Consider the following 17,105-nt stretch of genomic DNA (forward strand, 5'->3'; position numbering starts at 1 on the left):
GGTGTGCCACTGCCCACACTGTATGTATGTCGGTATATTCCACCAGCCAATGAGGGAACACTGTTCTTGATGACGCAACTAAAGTACGTTTCAAAATTGGTATAAGGTCAATAAGGGGTATGTATCGGCTGGGTATGTTGGTGTCCTCCACCAATAAGGGACCACCATTCTTGGTGACGTAAATGTAATTATTAAATGTAAGTCGCTCTGGATTAAGAGCGTCTGCTAAATGCCTAAATTGTAAATTGTAAATTGGTACATTTCAAGGTTGGTATAAGGTCAATTACGGGTCTAAAGGATTTAGAATAGCAGAGAGCTCTAGGACTCAGAGCAGCAGTCGTACCCAGACAGCAGAGAGCTCTAGAACTCAGAGCAGCAGTCGTACCAGCAGTGGTGAGCGTGCTCTGCTTGCACACAAGTAGGCCATTATGGTCATACATGGCCTACTTGTGTGCAAAGCGCAAGTTGGCAGCTCGACAGAGTGCATTTCTTGTTCAATTTGTATTCAGTTTGGGTACAGTTCAAACGAAAAGGGGGTGAGTGTATAGCTGCAGCAACCTCAGACTGATGGCCAAAAAAGTCTAATCCATCTCCCCCAATTCATAGAGAATTCCCTTTGGCTTAGTGGTTTCCAGGAGAAAAAGAAACTCGCCTCCCGTACAGTAGGTGGCGGTGTGTACCTAAAAGTAATTGTTTGCAACCGGTTTGTGTGAACCCGCACCAAAAAAAGATTGCGCTTGGACAGTGTTGCCATGTCCGTATATTATAAGCCACTTTGGGCTTGTTTTTCTGTAAAGTGTCAAAGTCGCTTCTAAATTGTAAATATTCGTAGTTGCGGGTTGCAGTTTTTTTGGCCGGGCCTTATTTCTAATGTTGTTTATACCAGGCTTATTACATTTTCATCTCACAAGTAAGTGAAGGACCCCAAATCAATATATATTTGTCTGCGGCCCTCCTCATCTGAAAACATGTTATGCCAGGAACCCCCATCATAACAAGATTTGTCTTGTTAAAAATGTTCATAGAATATTCCACATTTTTCAAAAATTCCTTAAGATTTTTTTGAAAATAGCCTACGTAATTTAAATGTTTATTAAAGGGCGAAGTGCTCGCTTGTAGACATGATGGTTGCTTATTTCTCTCACGCAATCTGGCAACACTGCTGTGACGGACCTGTGGGTGGCTGATGTGTGCATGCTGGTGGACAGCTTCCATGTGTACACTGTACATTAATATATTTCCATAGGTGAAGTCGGTCTTACGACTTAAATTACAATCTCAACATGAGTCTACTCATCAAAATAGCAGAGATTGAAAGTGAGGTAAGTAAAGTTCCAAACTGTAAAACTTTAAACGAATCAGACACGTTTTTAACTTTTTAGCCATGACTGCTAGCTAGGATAGCTCGCGAGGCCTGGTACGTATTTCAGTAACATTACTGCTCTCTAAGCCTGTTTGTGACATTAAATAAAGTAGTCACACATTATCTTATTGCGGTAATTTGTCGTTGACAGTTACATTTGATAAGATTACACATTGCAATGCACTGTGTTGCAACCGAGTTAACCTCGCATCCTCACCGCCAGGCTTTCCGCAGTACCCGTGGAAAGCCTGCTTTGCCTTTCAGTGCTTCATATCAGATCCGGTCTAAAGGCCCGCCTTGTTGAGTATATCCGGTCATTTGCACTCGCACACATTATTGCACCGTTTCCGTATCCGTTCTAGACCGGATCTGCAACATGCTAAAGTGAATTTATCCCAGTCTACATCTGAGTCAACCAACCAAGCGTTTTCTGTCTCTGGTTAGATGTCTATAAGGCTCTGACTAAAACCAAACCAGCTGATAATTCCCACCCATATTTTCGTTGATCACAGCTGTAGGAGAAAGACTACCTGTCATAGGCTAATGTTGGTACGACTGAAGTCGCTTTTAGCCATACCAATTTCCTCTCATTTAAACTGTCTTAATTATCATGGTAGCATATGACGATACAAGGCCAGGCAATGGCAGCTTTGTATGTGTGTGGTTCCTAAAACCAAGCTGAAGCTCAGAGGTTATCGAGCTTTTGCAGTGGCAGCTCCCAAGCTCTGGAATGAGCTGCCTCTGCACACAAGACAAGCCCCCACCCTCCAGGTGTTTAAGTCACGCCTCAAGACTTACCTTTATTCATTGGCTTTTCCAAGCACAGTATGAGATGTTCGATGTTTAACGTGACACTGTGCATGTTGTTTGTGGTTGTTTTGTGGTTTTTAAATGAAGTTGTTTTTTAATGTTGAAGTTGTTTTTTAATGTTTTACTGTAAAGCACTTTAGTACAACGTTGTTGTTTTAAAATGTGCTATATAAATAAATAAAGATGGTATGGTATGGTATGGTATGTGTTCCTCGGCCACGCGTGCGCAGACAGCGTTACATTCACAGAAAAGAAAACCACTCAATGATAGAACCACAGACTTTTCAATTAATTATGATGAATTATTAACGGTTAAGTTTAATTGACTAATTTCTTAACAACGTTTAATCGATTTACGATTAACTATTTGCATCCCTAGTATCGGCTAAACATACATTTGATAGATAATATCAGCTCTTATAATTTCCAAATGATTAAAAAAATAGACAATTGTTTTCCCTGTGGAACGAGAGCTAATCAATTTCATTCTCATTGGTAGATGGCCAGGACGCAAAAGAACAAGGCCACAGCCCATCACCTGGGTCTCCTCAAAGCACGTGTCGCTAAATTGAGAAGAGAACTCATCACACCAAAAGGAGGCAGTGGTGGTGGACCTGGAGAGGGTGAGAACATTAACCGTTTTATTTTTACATAGTGTATTGGGGCTTGTCCCTGTTTCCTAATATACGAGTGTTGAGCACTCGGAGTCGGTAGCATTGACTTCTTAGCACTCGGTAGCATTGACTTCTTATTGTGAGTTATCTTTCCTTCTATCTACATGTAGGTTTCGATGTGGCAAAAACAGGGGATGCCCGTATTGGGTTTGTCGGGTTCCCTTCAGTGGGCAAGTCCACCCTGTTGAGCAATCTGGCAGGTGTATACTCTGAGGTAGCAGCTTACGAATTCACCACCCTTACAACTGTGCCTGGAGTTATTCGCTACAAAGGTGCCAAAATTCAGGTACAATCGACCGTTGGCACATTTAATACGATAAGCTATAAATTGGCCATGTTTTTGTGAGGATTTACTTCATTTCGTTAATCGTTCATTTGTTTTCTTAGCTCCTGGATCTCCCAGGAATCATTGAAGGGGCCAAGGATGGCAAGGGCAGAGGGCGTCAGGTCATTGCCGGTGAGTAACATCAAGTGATACTCATTCGAACCTATCGAACTTCGAATGTAATAGAAAATATTATAGTGTAATATGCAGTGAAACTTTCTCTTTCTCTATATGCCGCGGTTGGTGCTGAGAGATGCGCTCTCTTGCGAGATGAAATGAATGATTCATACTTATCTTTTAGCCTAATTTCTTTAATGGTTTAGTTTAGATACAAGCCTGGGACTTATTCTGGGGAACAGAGACGCATCACTCCAACGATGTGCTCGTTGTCCTGTGATAGAAGTTGGAACAATCCTTACCTCGACAGGAAATGGGAAATAAACAATAATATATCAAATTATGGTAGGCTACAAGATAAATGTGTCACTGTAAGCTGTCTGTCTTCACTTAGTTCACTACCAAATTAATCACATTTCAGCTTGACCTGTTAACATTTTGTAATCAATTTAAGTAACATTGTGTGATTAAACACGTACTTTCTAATACAGAGCAATTTAAAGACAAAAGTGAAAAGTCTACAGACTCCGATGCTTATATAACTCTGCTCCGAGGCATGTTTGTGACACTGTGTCTGTGGTCTGTGTTAACAGGCAAGGCAGGCAGCTGATTTATTCTTCATTGTATGCCGGTGTCGCGTGGCAAACATAACTGATCTGCAAGCTCACAACACGTTGCATCAACGATGCATTGTCCCTAGTTGACTTTTAAATCACTCGCGTTTACCCACGGCACCGTCGTCCGATTAAGTAAAGCTTGAGGGGAGACTTCTCTTTCCTTCTGCCCCTGACTGATGATCTCGCAAGACCAGCCGCCGTTCAACGTTACATGGCTCAGAGTCTCGCGAGAACTGGCACGCCATGTTTTTTTAGTTTTTCTTTTCAAACTATTTAATAGTCTATTATCCTTAATTTCCTTCGAATATGGCATTTGTTTACAGCAATAGAACGCCCACTAGGACATTATTGTCGCCCGCTGTTAAAACGTAGGGTGAAAGTGAACTCTTGGATGTCAGCACTATGGACTAAATAATTTTTAACAAGTGGTGTTACTGTCTCCCCTTCTCTCCCTCAGTGGCTCGAACCTGCAATTTAATCCTTATTGTGCTCGATGTCCTAAAGCCTCTTGGTCATAAGAAGCTAATAGAACATGAGCTGGAAGGCTTTGGCATCCGACTCAACAAGCAACCTCCCAACATTGGCTACAAGAAGAAGGACAAAGGAGGCATCAACTTCACGGCCACAGTACGCCTGACTCAGTTGTTGTTGTTGTTTTCTCGTTGACACTCTTAAAGCCTAATTATTATTTCTTGCTTTGTTGTGCACCAGTGTCTCGTGCTGAAAATAGCAGATCTACGAGCTTACATCATCACTTCTTGTCTTCAATGTTTAGTGTGGACAGAGTGAGCTTGATGCTGAAACGGTGAAGTCCATCCTGGCAGAATACAAGATCCACAATGCTGATATCACTCTGCGCAGCGATTCTACAGCTGATGACCTCATTGATTGTGTGGAAGGGAACAGGTATGCAGCCTTCCCAGACCCAGACTCGGGCATCTTTTACACGGCGACCATCTCCAGATAAAACGACGTCCTGTTGCATTCTCAATTTCTATTGACCCTTTACACGAGAACACACATTATGAAAACGCTATAATGTCACTAGGTGGCGGTAACGGACTGCCAAATAGACCAGTCACCCATGTACAAGAAGAAGAACCCCTTCATGCAACCCTATTGGGGTTTTGAATGATTCCACAACATGGTTGTGGCCGTCGCTCACTGCCTGCTTTCTATTATGCATCGAGGTGACAGACAGACAGGCAGCCCAGTCCCAGAGCATGCAGGCAGAGCGCGCCACGGGATGGTTATATATCTTATAATACATTAGGCTACATAAACGCTGCTGCTGCCTATCACAAGGCTTTTTATCTACATCATGGTTTTACATTCACCATCGCTGATGAGCAGCACTTTGTAGGCGAGGAGGGAGGCTTGTTCAGGAACTCCATTATTATATGGCTCTGCATTAATGTAATAAACATACCAGGCGGTATGCGCTGTGAGCCAAGTGAGCCATGATTGTCATAGGTTTTGCGGATTCACCGTTTTGCCTGTTTACATGGAGATGGGATAAAACGGCGTTCTCAAAGATTTCCACTCTGGGAGGTGGTTTCACTTTGTTGCGTTTTCACCTCCTGAAAACACCTTTCAAGAGACACCAGCAAAGTGAGCAAACGATTTGCAGTTTTCTATGAACACCATTCTCGTGTAAAGACCACCTAAGAATACATTATGAATGACCTATCCACTTGAGCCCCATTTAAAAACTAGATGAGCTTATAGATCTGCAATTTTCAGTGTTACCTTTTGGTCTTTTTTTTAAATATGGAATTTGAGTTTTTTTGTTTGACTTACTTAAACCCATTACAACCGGGATAGCATGTGCCATTGTTTGGGAACTCTGTATGTCACCTGAGCTCTGCCTATTGTTTATTTCATTCAGCACACATGGTGTGTCAGAGTTACGTACATGCATTTGTGGTTATTTTACTAATGGCTAATGCAAGCAACAGACATCTCGCAATCTACACTACAACTACAAGTGACCTTTTTCGTAACTGGCATGCCTCTCACCTGGACTGAAGTCCAGCTGATATCAGAAAAAGCATACTCTTAGGGCGACATGAGAGCTGAATGGTTAGGCTGCATACCACATGGACTCTTATGCCTGACAGCGAGTCCCCAGTTTTATTACCCGCTGGCCGGACCATTTGCTCCATGTCACTACCCTACTCTCTCGTTTCCTCTCTCTACACTGTCGACCATAAAGTAAAAGCTCAGAAAAAAGCCCTAAAAATAATCTAAGAAAGTGCATACTTTACTCATTACTAAGCAAGCATTTAAACAGAAAGTCCATGTGTTTGACTAATTACAAAAAGGTGGTTGTTTCTAGTAAATAGAATAAGGGAGTGTAGGATTTGATGTATGTATTAATTATTGTTTGGCAGCTTACCCATTTGTTTTCTTTGTTGAACGAATTGAATATGTTTAACGGATATTAGGATTTGAAATGCACTCAGGAGTGAAATCGCTTGGCTCACACACTTTGCCTTTTCGTCCAACAGGGTCTACATCCCATGCATTTATGTGCTCAACAAAATTGACCAGATTTCCATTGAGGAGCTTGACATCATCTACAAGGTTCCCCACTGCGTGCCCATCTCGGCCCACTCTCGCTGGAACTTTGATGATCTGCTGGAGAAGATGTGGGACTACCTAAAGCTAGTGCGCATGTAAGTATGGTGTAGCAATCACAATTTAACAGATTAATGTTGTATTCATTGAAGTAAGTTCTGGATTGCAGCTTTAATGAAAGTGTTTGAGCCCTGTTAATTATGCAGAACAAGGAATTATTTTCGATGCACAATACACAATCCGAGACACTTTGGTTTGTTAGGTTTAGGATTAGGTAATCGGCACAGTAAAATAGTACAGTGATGTTTGTGTGTTCTTTTCCAGTTACACCAAACCCAAAGGTCAGCTTCCGGACTACACATCTCCAGTTGTACTCCCTGAAGATTATACAGCCGTGGAAGACTTTTGCAACAAGATTCACAAAAATCTCCTCAAAGAATTCAAATAGTGAGTGTCGTTGCTTTTCATACATTTCGTTTTTATATATTGTCTTTATATATTGGATTCATATAAAATTCCAGACCTAGATTAAATATTATTTTAAGTATATAATATAGTAAAGTGTGAAATATAACTAAACCAAACCAACTAAACCACTACCTGCCGATACCAATTAATATTCTTTCCTTTCCTTACAGTGCACTAGTGTGGGGTGCCTCTGTGAAACACAACCCACAAAAAGTGGGCAAAGACCATGTCATGGAAGATGAGGATGTTATCCAGTTGGTGAAGAAATAAACGAGCTGCTCTTTGCATGGCCTGCTTATTAACCCATTTAGGCCTGACGACGAAATTAAAAATAATCTTCTAAATTCTGACAGTTTTCTGACATGTTTCTGTATTAGTGGTGCTAAATTATAAAAAAAATAGCAGACCTACAAGCTCGTAGCGCGCCACCTGCTATTTTTCAATAGCTAAATTTTGAAATTAAAAGTGTCATGTACAATTACCAAATCCACAAGTCATGTGGTTCCCAGTTTGTTTGTTTTTTGTGGGAAGAAAAACAAATGAATAATGCAATTGGCATTTAATAAATAAAAGTCTACGTAAGTACTTTAAGCTGTGATCCGTAAGATTCATGTCCTATGTGGCCGACCAAACCGCTAAAAGAAGAAATTCCTGTTTGGCCGGGGGAGATGTTTCTTATGAGCTTCATGCAGTACTACTTGTCAACCAGTTGGTGTTCTACCCACCAAAGAGTTGTTAGACCAGCTACAACCATTGCAGATTGTACTAGTTATATTGTATTAATATAGTCTATCATACAAATTGATTTAAAGTTAAGTTCCAGATTGCAGCTTTAACTGTGAAAGGTTCACAACCAGTGTGAAACAGTACAATAAAAGAAAAACTTGCAAAAAAAAAAAAAACAGTTTCATTTTTCAAACCTGTAGGCCTACAGTGTACACTCATGTCCATATGTGTTAACCCATAGTCCTTTACGGTAGTCTCCAGATGTATGATGATAGAAATTGAGCTTTACAGTGTATTTCATAGCAACATTTGCAGATTATAAAACGATATTTAAAAGTGGTGTTCTGGTGATATTAGATGTTTTTCTTTTTTCCCCCTCCATGAATGAGTCATTGATGCTTGTCACTTCATGGCAATATTTTAGTCTTAATATCTGACAAAGCCTGTGGGTGAATTTAAACCCTGAATAACATTCTGGCATCACAATAAAAATGTTTTTTAGTGTCATTGACACGAACTTGAAATGCTATTAATATGCAGCACTAGATGGCGACCTTTACAAGTGGGTAATGCGGTTTCTCAGAGCTCTGCCTAGTGCTGGTTTTGTTTGGATTTCCTACCGGCTCCGTCTTTTGAGCTAATTTAGAACTTCCTGTCTGAGAGCTAGCTAATTTAAGACATCCGGTTGCCTTCAGAATAAAATAAGGTTATTTAATTAATAATTATTACATTACATTATTAGTATTATTACATTACAGTTATTGTAAAGACACACATTATGTTTCTGTGTAAAAATAAGTAATTAAATAACATCAAAAAGTTATCTAAATGGATAAATGCTATTCACTGGAGTGAATATTCTATTATATTCTAAAAACGACTTATAAATCCTAAAGCCTTGTTTATACTTCACTGTGCAACGGTCCTATGCTGGACAATAGCAGATATGCAAACTCACAGCACATCTCATTCAAGACACTGAACTTGCAGATCTGCCATTTTTGAACACACTATAAAGTTAACCATTTATCATGCTGCTCTACGTGGCACTGCATTCTGTGACATTAAACCAAATGGCATTTTCCACTCTATGACACTACTGTTCTACATTTTTGTCTAATAAAATAGGCTATTAATTTAATCAATCAAACTGCATTAACTAACAGAGATACTACTAACCAAGCTATCCATGTCAACATGCTCTATAGGAGTCTCAATAACAGGTATAAGTAACGTTTAATGTTTAGTAATGTTTAATGTAGCAGAAGAGGCCATTCATTGAACAGAGTTTTGCACAATTTTAACATCCCAGATCGATTGAAATATGAATCTACTGTGCTGTGCTACACCATGATATATTAAGAGTACAATAACATTCCATTGTGAATAAAAACCTATTAACCACAGTGTAATGCTAAAGGTTTCATCACAGGGCTGTCTGCTTCATGTAATATCATTAAAAGTGTTGTTGGTGACAGTTATATGAGTTGGAAGCATTAAGACCCATTTTAACCCTCAATGGCTTCCTTTCTGACAAATAACGTTATTGTAAAAAAAAAAAAAAGATTCACGCGTAGCTATTTTGCATTAGAAGCGGATGGGACCAAGGGACCCGGATGTAACGTAAGAGGACTACAATAGATTCGCGGTTAAATCTCGCGGGCGTGGCCTCACACCGGAAGGAAGTGCCGCCGCCCTCAAATACGGAAGAGACGCGTGGAGGTAGGTTTGGTCAGTGTTTGTTTGGAACGTGCCACGTCACCATCGCGGGTCCGTCTTCGGAGCAAGTAAGTGATTAAATGTTATTTAATACTTAACGCTGTTGTTGTTTGTGTGTTCAAACGTCTATCACTTGAAGTTACTTGTTATGATGTTTATATATGATGTTTGTACAAAACTGTAAAACAGTGTTTCAGTAGCCGAATGGTTAGTGTCGAAGGTTTATAAACAACTATGCCCGGCCTCAATGTTTACTAACCGTCGACAGTACCCACTCGACTACCGAAACACAGCTTTAAAGAGTAGTATTTACATATCTAAACACAACAAGTAACTTCAAAAGTGATAACATGTTTGAGCCACGGACCACCATTTCACATTAATAGACTCTCACAATGGTGGTCAGTGGCTCAAATGGGTCTGAGAGACTAGATGGCCTCAAATGGTGGTCCGTGGCTCAAACGCTGAATAAATAATCGACTAGAGGTGAAAATAGTATTGTTTGGTAGGTAAAAGGACAAACATTCTGTGAAAATTGGCACGAAGCAACAAACATTCTTTGAAATTGGTGGGAAACGATCCCGGGCACTCATGTTAACAAAGCTCAGTCACTAACCACTATGCTACAATCAGCATTATACAATCAAAGGATCAAAAGTAGCAATCTTCTACATTCTCTAATTGTGTAGTTTTTTTTGGAAATTAAGCAGATGCTTAACAACAATTGAACTATTGAGAGTGTAAAGATCTACTATTGGGGTCAATTTGGTTACCTAAATTAAATTGCTCTGTATTGTGACAGTAATCATTGCTATAGTGTGTGTTCAGTAACAGTGTTAAATAGCTCTATAGTGTGACAGTAATCATTGCTATAGTGTGTGTTCAGTAACAGTGTTAAATAGCTCTATATTGTGACAGTAATCATTGCTATAGTGTGTGTGTTCAGTAACAGTGTTAAATAGCTCTATATTGTGACAGTAATCATTGCTATAGTGTGTGTGTTCAGTAACAGTGTTAAATAGCTCTATATTGTGACAGTAATCATTGCTATAGTGTGTGTTCAGTAACAGTGTTAAATAGCTCTATAGTGTGACAGTAATCATTGCTATAGTGTGTGTTCAGTAACTTGCAACACAGCAGCCAAGTATATGCAGAACACATATACACGCATTTGACATAACACAAACAACAAGACAATTTACATACATAAAGACATGAAGAAAAGAGCAATATCCACCGCTTAGATTATCCTGTGGCTACTACAACTCCTGATTAAACCCTTTTCTATTTATTAAAGAGCTGGAGAGACAGGAATATTCCTGTTACTGAACACACACTATAGCAATTATTACTGTCACAATAACTTTGTACTTTTGCTACTGATGTTTGTGTGCAACATTTGAGCTGGTGTCAAGTCACCTTAATTCAAGTGATAGATTATATACAGGGGCATGCCATATGGTCTACCTGCACAGCCTTTGTGATTACTGGTAGATCACGATGTACCTTTTGGGCACCCCTGCAATACAGGATTCCTGTCCAGAATTGTTTTTTATTAAATATAGAGGGTTTAAGTGTAGGGTTTGTCATGTTGGTGTTCTCTATAACTTTTCGTCCTGGGCATGACGTTAAACTGTCCAGTGTAACTCCAAGTTACATGGGGTGGGTATGGTTTGAGAGTTTGTGATGCTCAGTTCTTTTTTTGCGTCTCGGTTCCTCAGGTGGAAGCTGCATAGTTGGGTTTTTGATGGGTTGGGTTTCAAGTGGCTGGTCGTTTGTTTAGATATTGAAAAGGAGGGGGGCGAGCGCGCTACCTTGTGGGAGGCCGTTCTTTTCGGCTTTCCATTTACTCCTCTGGTCATTTAACTGGACATAGAAGCGCCTGTTGTTGAGGAGGCTTTTCCTGACCATTGTGCGGTGTTGGACAGTGTCGTAGGCAGCAGAGAGATCTCTGAATGCTGCTCCAGTTATTTGTTTCCCCTCAAACCCATCCTCAATGTGTTGGGTGAGGTTGAGCTCTGTCCAGCACAGGAGCGGCTGGGACGGAAACCAGCTTGGTCTTTAGTCAGCTTGGTATCTATGAGTGGCAACAAGGCGTTGGAGTAGCAGCTTCTCATATAGCCTTGTAGGTGATGCAGAGGGAAATGGGTCGGTAGCTCTTTGTGGATAATGGGTCTTTGCCAGGTCTAGGGATTGCAACCACTTTGGCCTTTTCCCAGACAGAAGGGATGGTTTTCTGTGCTATGCATGTGTTCAGCATCCCCACAAGCCAGGTCTTTGCGTTGGGTCCCAGGTGCTGTAACATTTCTGCCAGTAGGTCATCAATCCCTGCTGCTTTTCCGGGTTTCAACTTTCCCATTGCAGTTTCAAGTTCTTCTAGGTCGAAGGGTTTGGTTTGAGGGCTGGCTGATTGTGGTTGGTCTGATACCACTGTGCGATGGTATTCTCCTGTGGGTCGGTGGCGGTCTTGGTCACAACTGGTGGCCAACAGTTGTAACCAACACCGCCACCGACCCACATAGAATACCATCGCACAGTGGTATCAGACCAACCACAATCAGCCAGCCCTCAAACCAAACCCTTCGACTTAGAAGAACGTGAAACTGCAATGGGAAAGTTGAAACCCGGAAAAGCAGCAGGGATTGATGGCATACTGGCAGAAATGATACAGCACCTGGGACCTATCGCAAGGACCTGGCTTGTGGGGATGCTGAACACATGCATAGCACAGAAAACCATCCCTTCTGTTTGGAAAAAGGCTGGAGTAGTTGCAATCCCTAAACCTGGCAAAGACCCATTATCCCCGAAGAGCTACCGACCCATTTCCCTCCTCTGCATCACCTACAAGCTCTATGAGAGGCACTACAATTTCTGAACAGACTATATTTACATCAATATGTCTGGGTCCCCACCTACTCACTCAGGGTTGACGTGTCACACCTGCAGTGATGGGAGGGGCACCAAAATGTGGTATTTTGATTGTTTAATGGGGGCACTCCCTTAGTATAAAAGTGTATGTTTTGTGTACACATGACCTGATGAAGATCAAATGGATCGAAACGCTGTCAGTATTTCAACAAAGAACGTCTTTCTTATACCTGTGGTGTGCGGGCTCCATCCAATACCTACACCAGTTGTGATGCAACAGAGTTTGCTGTGACCGTTGTGAATTATGGGTGGTGTGGTTTTTGCCAAGACGGTGGATTGTGGCCCATGCCTTCCTGCTGTTATTTGACATGTTGGTGTTCTCTATATCTTTTCGTCCTGGGCATGACGTTAAACTGTTCCGTTCGAGAGGACCAGCGACCCTCGAATGTAAACGGCCACGAAAGGAAATTATGTGTGTGTGAGGTGTTCTCTATAGGTTGGGTTTCAGGTGGTTGTATTGTAGTAGCTTGACATTTCTTGGAGGGCACTTTCAAGGACAGACTCAATCTTCTGGAAGTCTGCTTGTTGGGTCGTAATGCAGAGGTTGTCGGCGTAGATGAAACGCTGGCATTAGGCATTGGGTAGTGGCTGGTCGTTTGTGTAGATATTGAAAAGGAGGGGGGCGAGCACGCTACCTTGTTGGAGGCCGTTCTTTTGGGCTTTCCATTTACTCCTCTGGTCATTTAACTGGACATAGAAGCGCCTGTTGTTGAGGAGGCTTTTCCTGACCATTGTGCGGTGTTGGACAGTGTCGTAGGCAGCAGAGAGATCTCTGAATGCTGCTCCAGTTATTTGTTTCCCCTCAAACCCATCCTCAATGTGTTGGGTGAGGTTGAGCTCTGTCCAGCACAGGAGCGGCTGGGACGGAAACCAGCTTGGTCTTTAGTCAGCTTGGTATCTATGAGTGGCAACAAGGCGTTGGAGTAGCAGCTTCTCATATAGCCTTGTAGGTGATGCAGAGGGAAATGGGTCGGTAGCTCTTTGTGGATAATGGGTCTTTGCCAGGTCTAGGGATTGCAACCACTTTGGCCTTTTCCCAGACAGAAGGGATGGTTTTCTGTGCTATGCATGTGTTCAGCATCCCCACAAGCCAGGTCTTTGCGTTGGGTCCCAGGTGCTGTAACATTTCTGCCAGTAGGTCATCAATCCCTGCTGCTTTTCCGGGTTTCAACTTTCCCATTGCAGTTTCAAGTTCTTCTAGGTCGAAGGGTTTGGTTTGAGGGCTGGCTGATTGTGGTTGGTCTGATACCACTGTGCGATGGTATTCTCCTGTGGGTCGGTGGCGGTCTTGGTCACAACTGGTGGCCAACAGTTGTAACCAACACCGCCACCGACCCACATAGAATACCATCGCACAGTGGTATCAGACCAACCACAATCAGCCAGCCCTCAAACCAAACCCTTCGACTTAGAAGAACGTGAAACTGCAATGGGAAAGTTGAAACCCGGAAAAGCAGCAGGGATTGATGGCATACTTGCAGAAATGATACAGCACCTGGGACCTATCGCAAGGACCTGGCTTGTGGGGATGCTGAACACATGCATAGCACAGAAAACCATCCCTTCTGTTTGGAAAAAGGCTGGAGTAGTTGCAATCCCTAAACCTGGCAAAGACCCATTATCCCCGAAGAGCTACCGACCCATTTCCCTCCTCTGCATCACGTCTTTCTTATACCTGTGGTGTGCGGGCTCCATCCAATACCTACACCAGTTGTGATGCAACAGAGTTTGCTGTGACCGTTGTGAATTATGGGTGGTGTGGTCTTTGCCAAGACGGTGGATTGTGGCCCATGCCTTCCTGCTGTTATTTGTCATTATGGTGTTCTCTATATCTTTTCGTCCTGGGCATGACGTTAAACTGTTCCGTTCGAGAGGACCGGCGACCCTCGAATGTAAACAGGTGTTGGGACAGGGTCAGGTGTTGTCTTGATGCATCCTATGATGATGCCACAGGTGTCATTTAGGGCTGTGTCGACCAATTTGGTGTGACGGGATAGGCTTGTAGGTGATGCAGAGGAGGGAAATGGGTCGGTAGCTCTTTGGGGATAATGGGTCTTTGCCAGGTTTAGGGATTGCAACCACTTTGGCCTTTTTCCAGACAGAAGGGATGGTTTTCTGTGCTATGCATGTGTTCAGCATCCCCACAAGCCAGGTCTTTCCGTTAGGTCCCAGGTGCTGTATCATTTCTGCTAGTAGGTCATCAATCCCTGCTGCTTTTCCGGGTTTCAACTTTCCCATTGCAGTTTCACGTTCTTCTAGGTCGAAGGGTTTGGTTTGAAGGCTGGCTGATTGTGGTTGGTCTGATACCACTGTGCGATGGTATTCTCCTGTGGGTTGGTGGCGGTCTTGGTCACAACTGGTGGCCAACAGTTGTAACCAACACCGCCACCGACCCACATAGAATACCATCGCACAGTGGTATCAGACCAACCATAATCAGCCATCACTCAAACCAAACCCTTCGACCTAGAAGAACTTGAAACTGCAATGGGAAAGTTGAAACCCGGTAAAGCAGCAGGGATTGATGACCTACTGGCAGAAATGATACAGCACCTGGGACCTAACTCAAGGCCCTGGCTTGTGGGGATGCTGAACACATGCACAGCACAGAAAACCACCCCTTCTGTCTGGAAAAAGGCCAAAGTGGTTGCAATCCCTAAACCTGGCAAAGACCCATTATCCCCGAAGAGCTACCGACCCATTTCCCTCCTCTGCATCACGTCTTTCTTATACCTGTGGTGTGCGGGCTCCATCCAATACCTACACTAGTTGTGATGCAACAGAATTTGCTGTGACCGTTGTGAATTATGGGTGGTGTGGTCTTTGCCAAGACGGTGGATTGTGGCCCATGCCTTCCTGCTGTTATTTGTCATTTGTCATTATGGTGTTCTCTATATCTTTTCGTCCTGGGCATGACGTTAAACTGTTCCGTTTGAGAGGACCGGTGACCCTCGAATGTAAACAGCCACGAAAGGAAACTGTGTGTGTGAGGTGTTCTCTATCATTTCATTCCAGACTTCACTGTCTATCTCCTGTGTTTTCCATTCATCTTGAGCGTTACACAGTCGTCTGATGTGCGGGGGGAGGTGCCGGCTAGCGCATAAAGGCACGGACGGGACAGGTGTTTTCTTGACCCATCCCGTGATGATGCGACAGGTGTCATTTAGGGCTGTGTCGACCAATTTGGTGTGACGTGATCGGCTCCAGCTTGAGCAGGAATACTCTGCTGTAGAGAAAGACAGGGCCATGGCAGTTGCACGGATTGTTTGTGGGTCTGCGCCCCACTTGGGAGTTCACTAGTTTTCACAGGATGTTATTGTGGGTGTTGACCGTGGCTTTTGTGTTCTCCAGGTGTTTTTTTGAAGAAGAGTGTCCTGTCCAGTGTAACTCCAAGATACATGGGGTGGGTATGGTTGGAGAGTTTGTGACCATCCCAAGTGACGCTCAGTTCTTTTCTCGCGTCTCGGTTCCTCAGGTGGAAGCTGCATAGTTGGGTTTGTGTGTCTTTCTTTTTCTGTCTTTCTTTCTTAGGACGGAGATCAAGGTAGACGCCATAGGAAGGCTCAACACTAGCCGATGCCCCTAGAGATCCATCCCAAAGCTTCCCTCAGGGAGCACAGCAAGCCAGCTAGCCAGCAAGCCTGCCCAGTCAGCCAACGCAGCCAGTCAGCTCCGCCAGTCAGCCAGTGTAGAAAGTCAGGCTGCCAAGCCAGAGCATATCAGCCCTTGCAGTCAGCCATTGCAGCCATACCAGCCTTGCTCAGTCAGCTCAGCCAGGCCTCTCTTGAGGCCTGGCTCTCTGTCTGCCTGGCCCGGTCTGCCCTGCCCTGCCTTGCAGCAACAGAACCAGCCTTTCTGGAAAGCCAGCCAGCTCAGAATGCGAGCTGAGCAAGCCAGTGCAGCAGCAAGCCCAGACTAGGTTACCGCAGCCTTACTGTGCAGCCACAGCCACTCAGTCTAGACCAGCAGGAGCTGGCCAGGCTCCAACCCTTGCAGCGCAGCCTTAGGCCGGACAGTCCCCCTGCCTGCACTTTGTTGCCTTCCTGGCCTGTCTGCCTGCCTAGGCGCCTCGGTCTTCCTGTCTGTCTGCCTTGGCCTGCCAGTCTGAAACTGGTTTAGACTAACTGCGTGCTTGCCAGCTGCGCTGGCTTGCTGAGCTCGTATTCTGAGCTGGCTGGCTTGCCAGCAAGGCTGGTTCTGTTGCTGCAAGGCAGGGCGGGGCAGACCGGGCCAGGCAGACAGAGAGCCAGGCCTCGAGAGAGGCCTGGCTGAGCTGACTGAGCAAGGCTGGTATGGCTACAATGGTTGACTGCAAGGGCTGATGTGCGCTGGCTTGGCAGCCTGACTTTCTACACTGGCTGACTGGCGGAGCTGGCTGGCTGCGTTGGCTGACTGGGCGGGCTTGCTGGCTAGCTGGCTTGCTGGACTCCCTGAGGGAAGCTTTGGGATGGATCTCTAGGGGCGTCTACCTTGATCTTCGTCCTAAGAAAGAAAGACAGAAAAAGAAACACACACACAAACTCAACTATGCAGCTTCCACATGAGGAAGGCAGGCAGGCACGCAGGCAGGCACAAGCTGACTGCGTGCTTGCTTCGCCCTCCAGTTGCTGCTCCAGTTATTTGTTTTCCCTCAAACCCATCCTCAATGTGTTGGGTGAGGTTGAGCTCTGTCCAGCACAGGACGGGACGGAAACCAGCTTGGTCTTTAGTCAGCTTGGTGTCTATGAGTGGTATGAGGCGTTGGAGTAGCAGCCTCTCTTGTAGGTGATGCAGAGGAG

At 43.9% G+C, this 17,105-nt stretch overlaps 1 protein-coding gene across 1 annotated transcript; it reads left to right on the forward strand.

Annotated features, from left to right (window-relative positions):
• Positions 1-1,175: 1,175 nt before the first annotated feature.
• Positions 1,176-7,856, forward strand: drg1 (developmentally regulated GTP binding protein 1). The gene is made up of 9 exons (XM_083793108.1): positions 1,176-1,322; positions 2,673-2,796; positions 2,958-3,133; positions 3,235-3,304; positions 4,364-4,533; positions 4,682-4,812; positions 6,417-6,584; positions 6,811-6,933; positions 7,125-7,856. The coding sequence occupies exons 1-9, from the start codon at positions 1,284-1,286 to the stop codon at positions 7,222-7,224; spliced, it is 1,101 nt and encodes a 366-aa protein (XP_083649234.1). The 5' UTR covers positions 1,176-1,283; the 3' UTR covers positions 7,225-7,856.
• Positions 7,857-17,105: the final 9,249 nt, after the last annotated feature.

The sequence above is a fragment of the Protomyctophum parallelum genome (genome assembly GCF_964188405.1).
Source record: "Protomyctophum parallelum genome assembly, chromosome: 21".
NCBI lineage: Eukaryota > Metazoa > Chordata > Actinopteri > Myctophiformes > Myctophidae > Protomyctophum > Protomyctophum parallelum.

Excerpts from the sequence above, each read along its gene's own strand:
- drg1 (XM_083793108.1), top strand. The coding sequence starts at position 1,284 with ATGAGTCTACTCATCAAAATAGCAGAGATTGAAAGTGAG. Across the intron at positions 2,797-2,957 it reads TGGTGGTGGACCTGGAGAGG|GTTTCGATGTGGCAAAAACA; the intron begins GTGAGAACATTA and ends ATCTACATGTAG. Across the intron at positions 6,585-6,810 it reads TACCTAAAGCTAGTGCGCAT|TTACACCAAACCCAAAGGTC; the intron begins GTAAGTATGGTG and ends GTTCTTTTCCAG.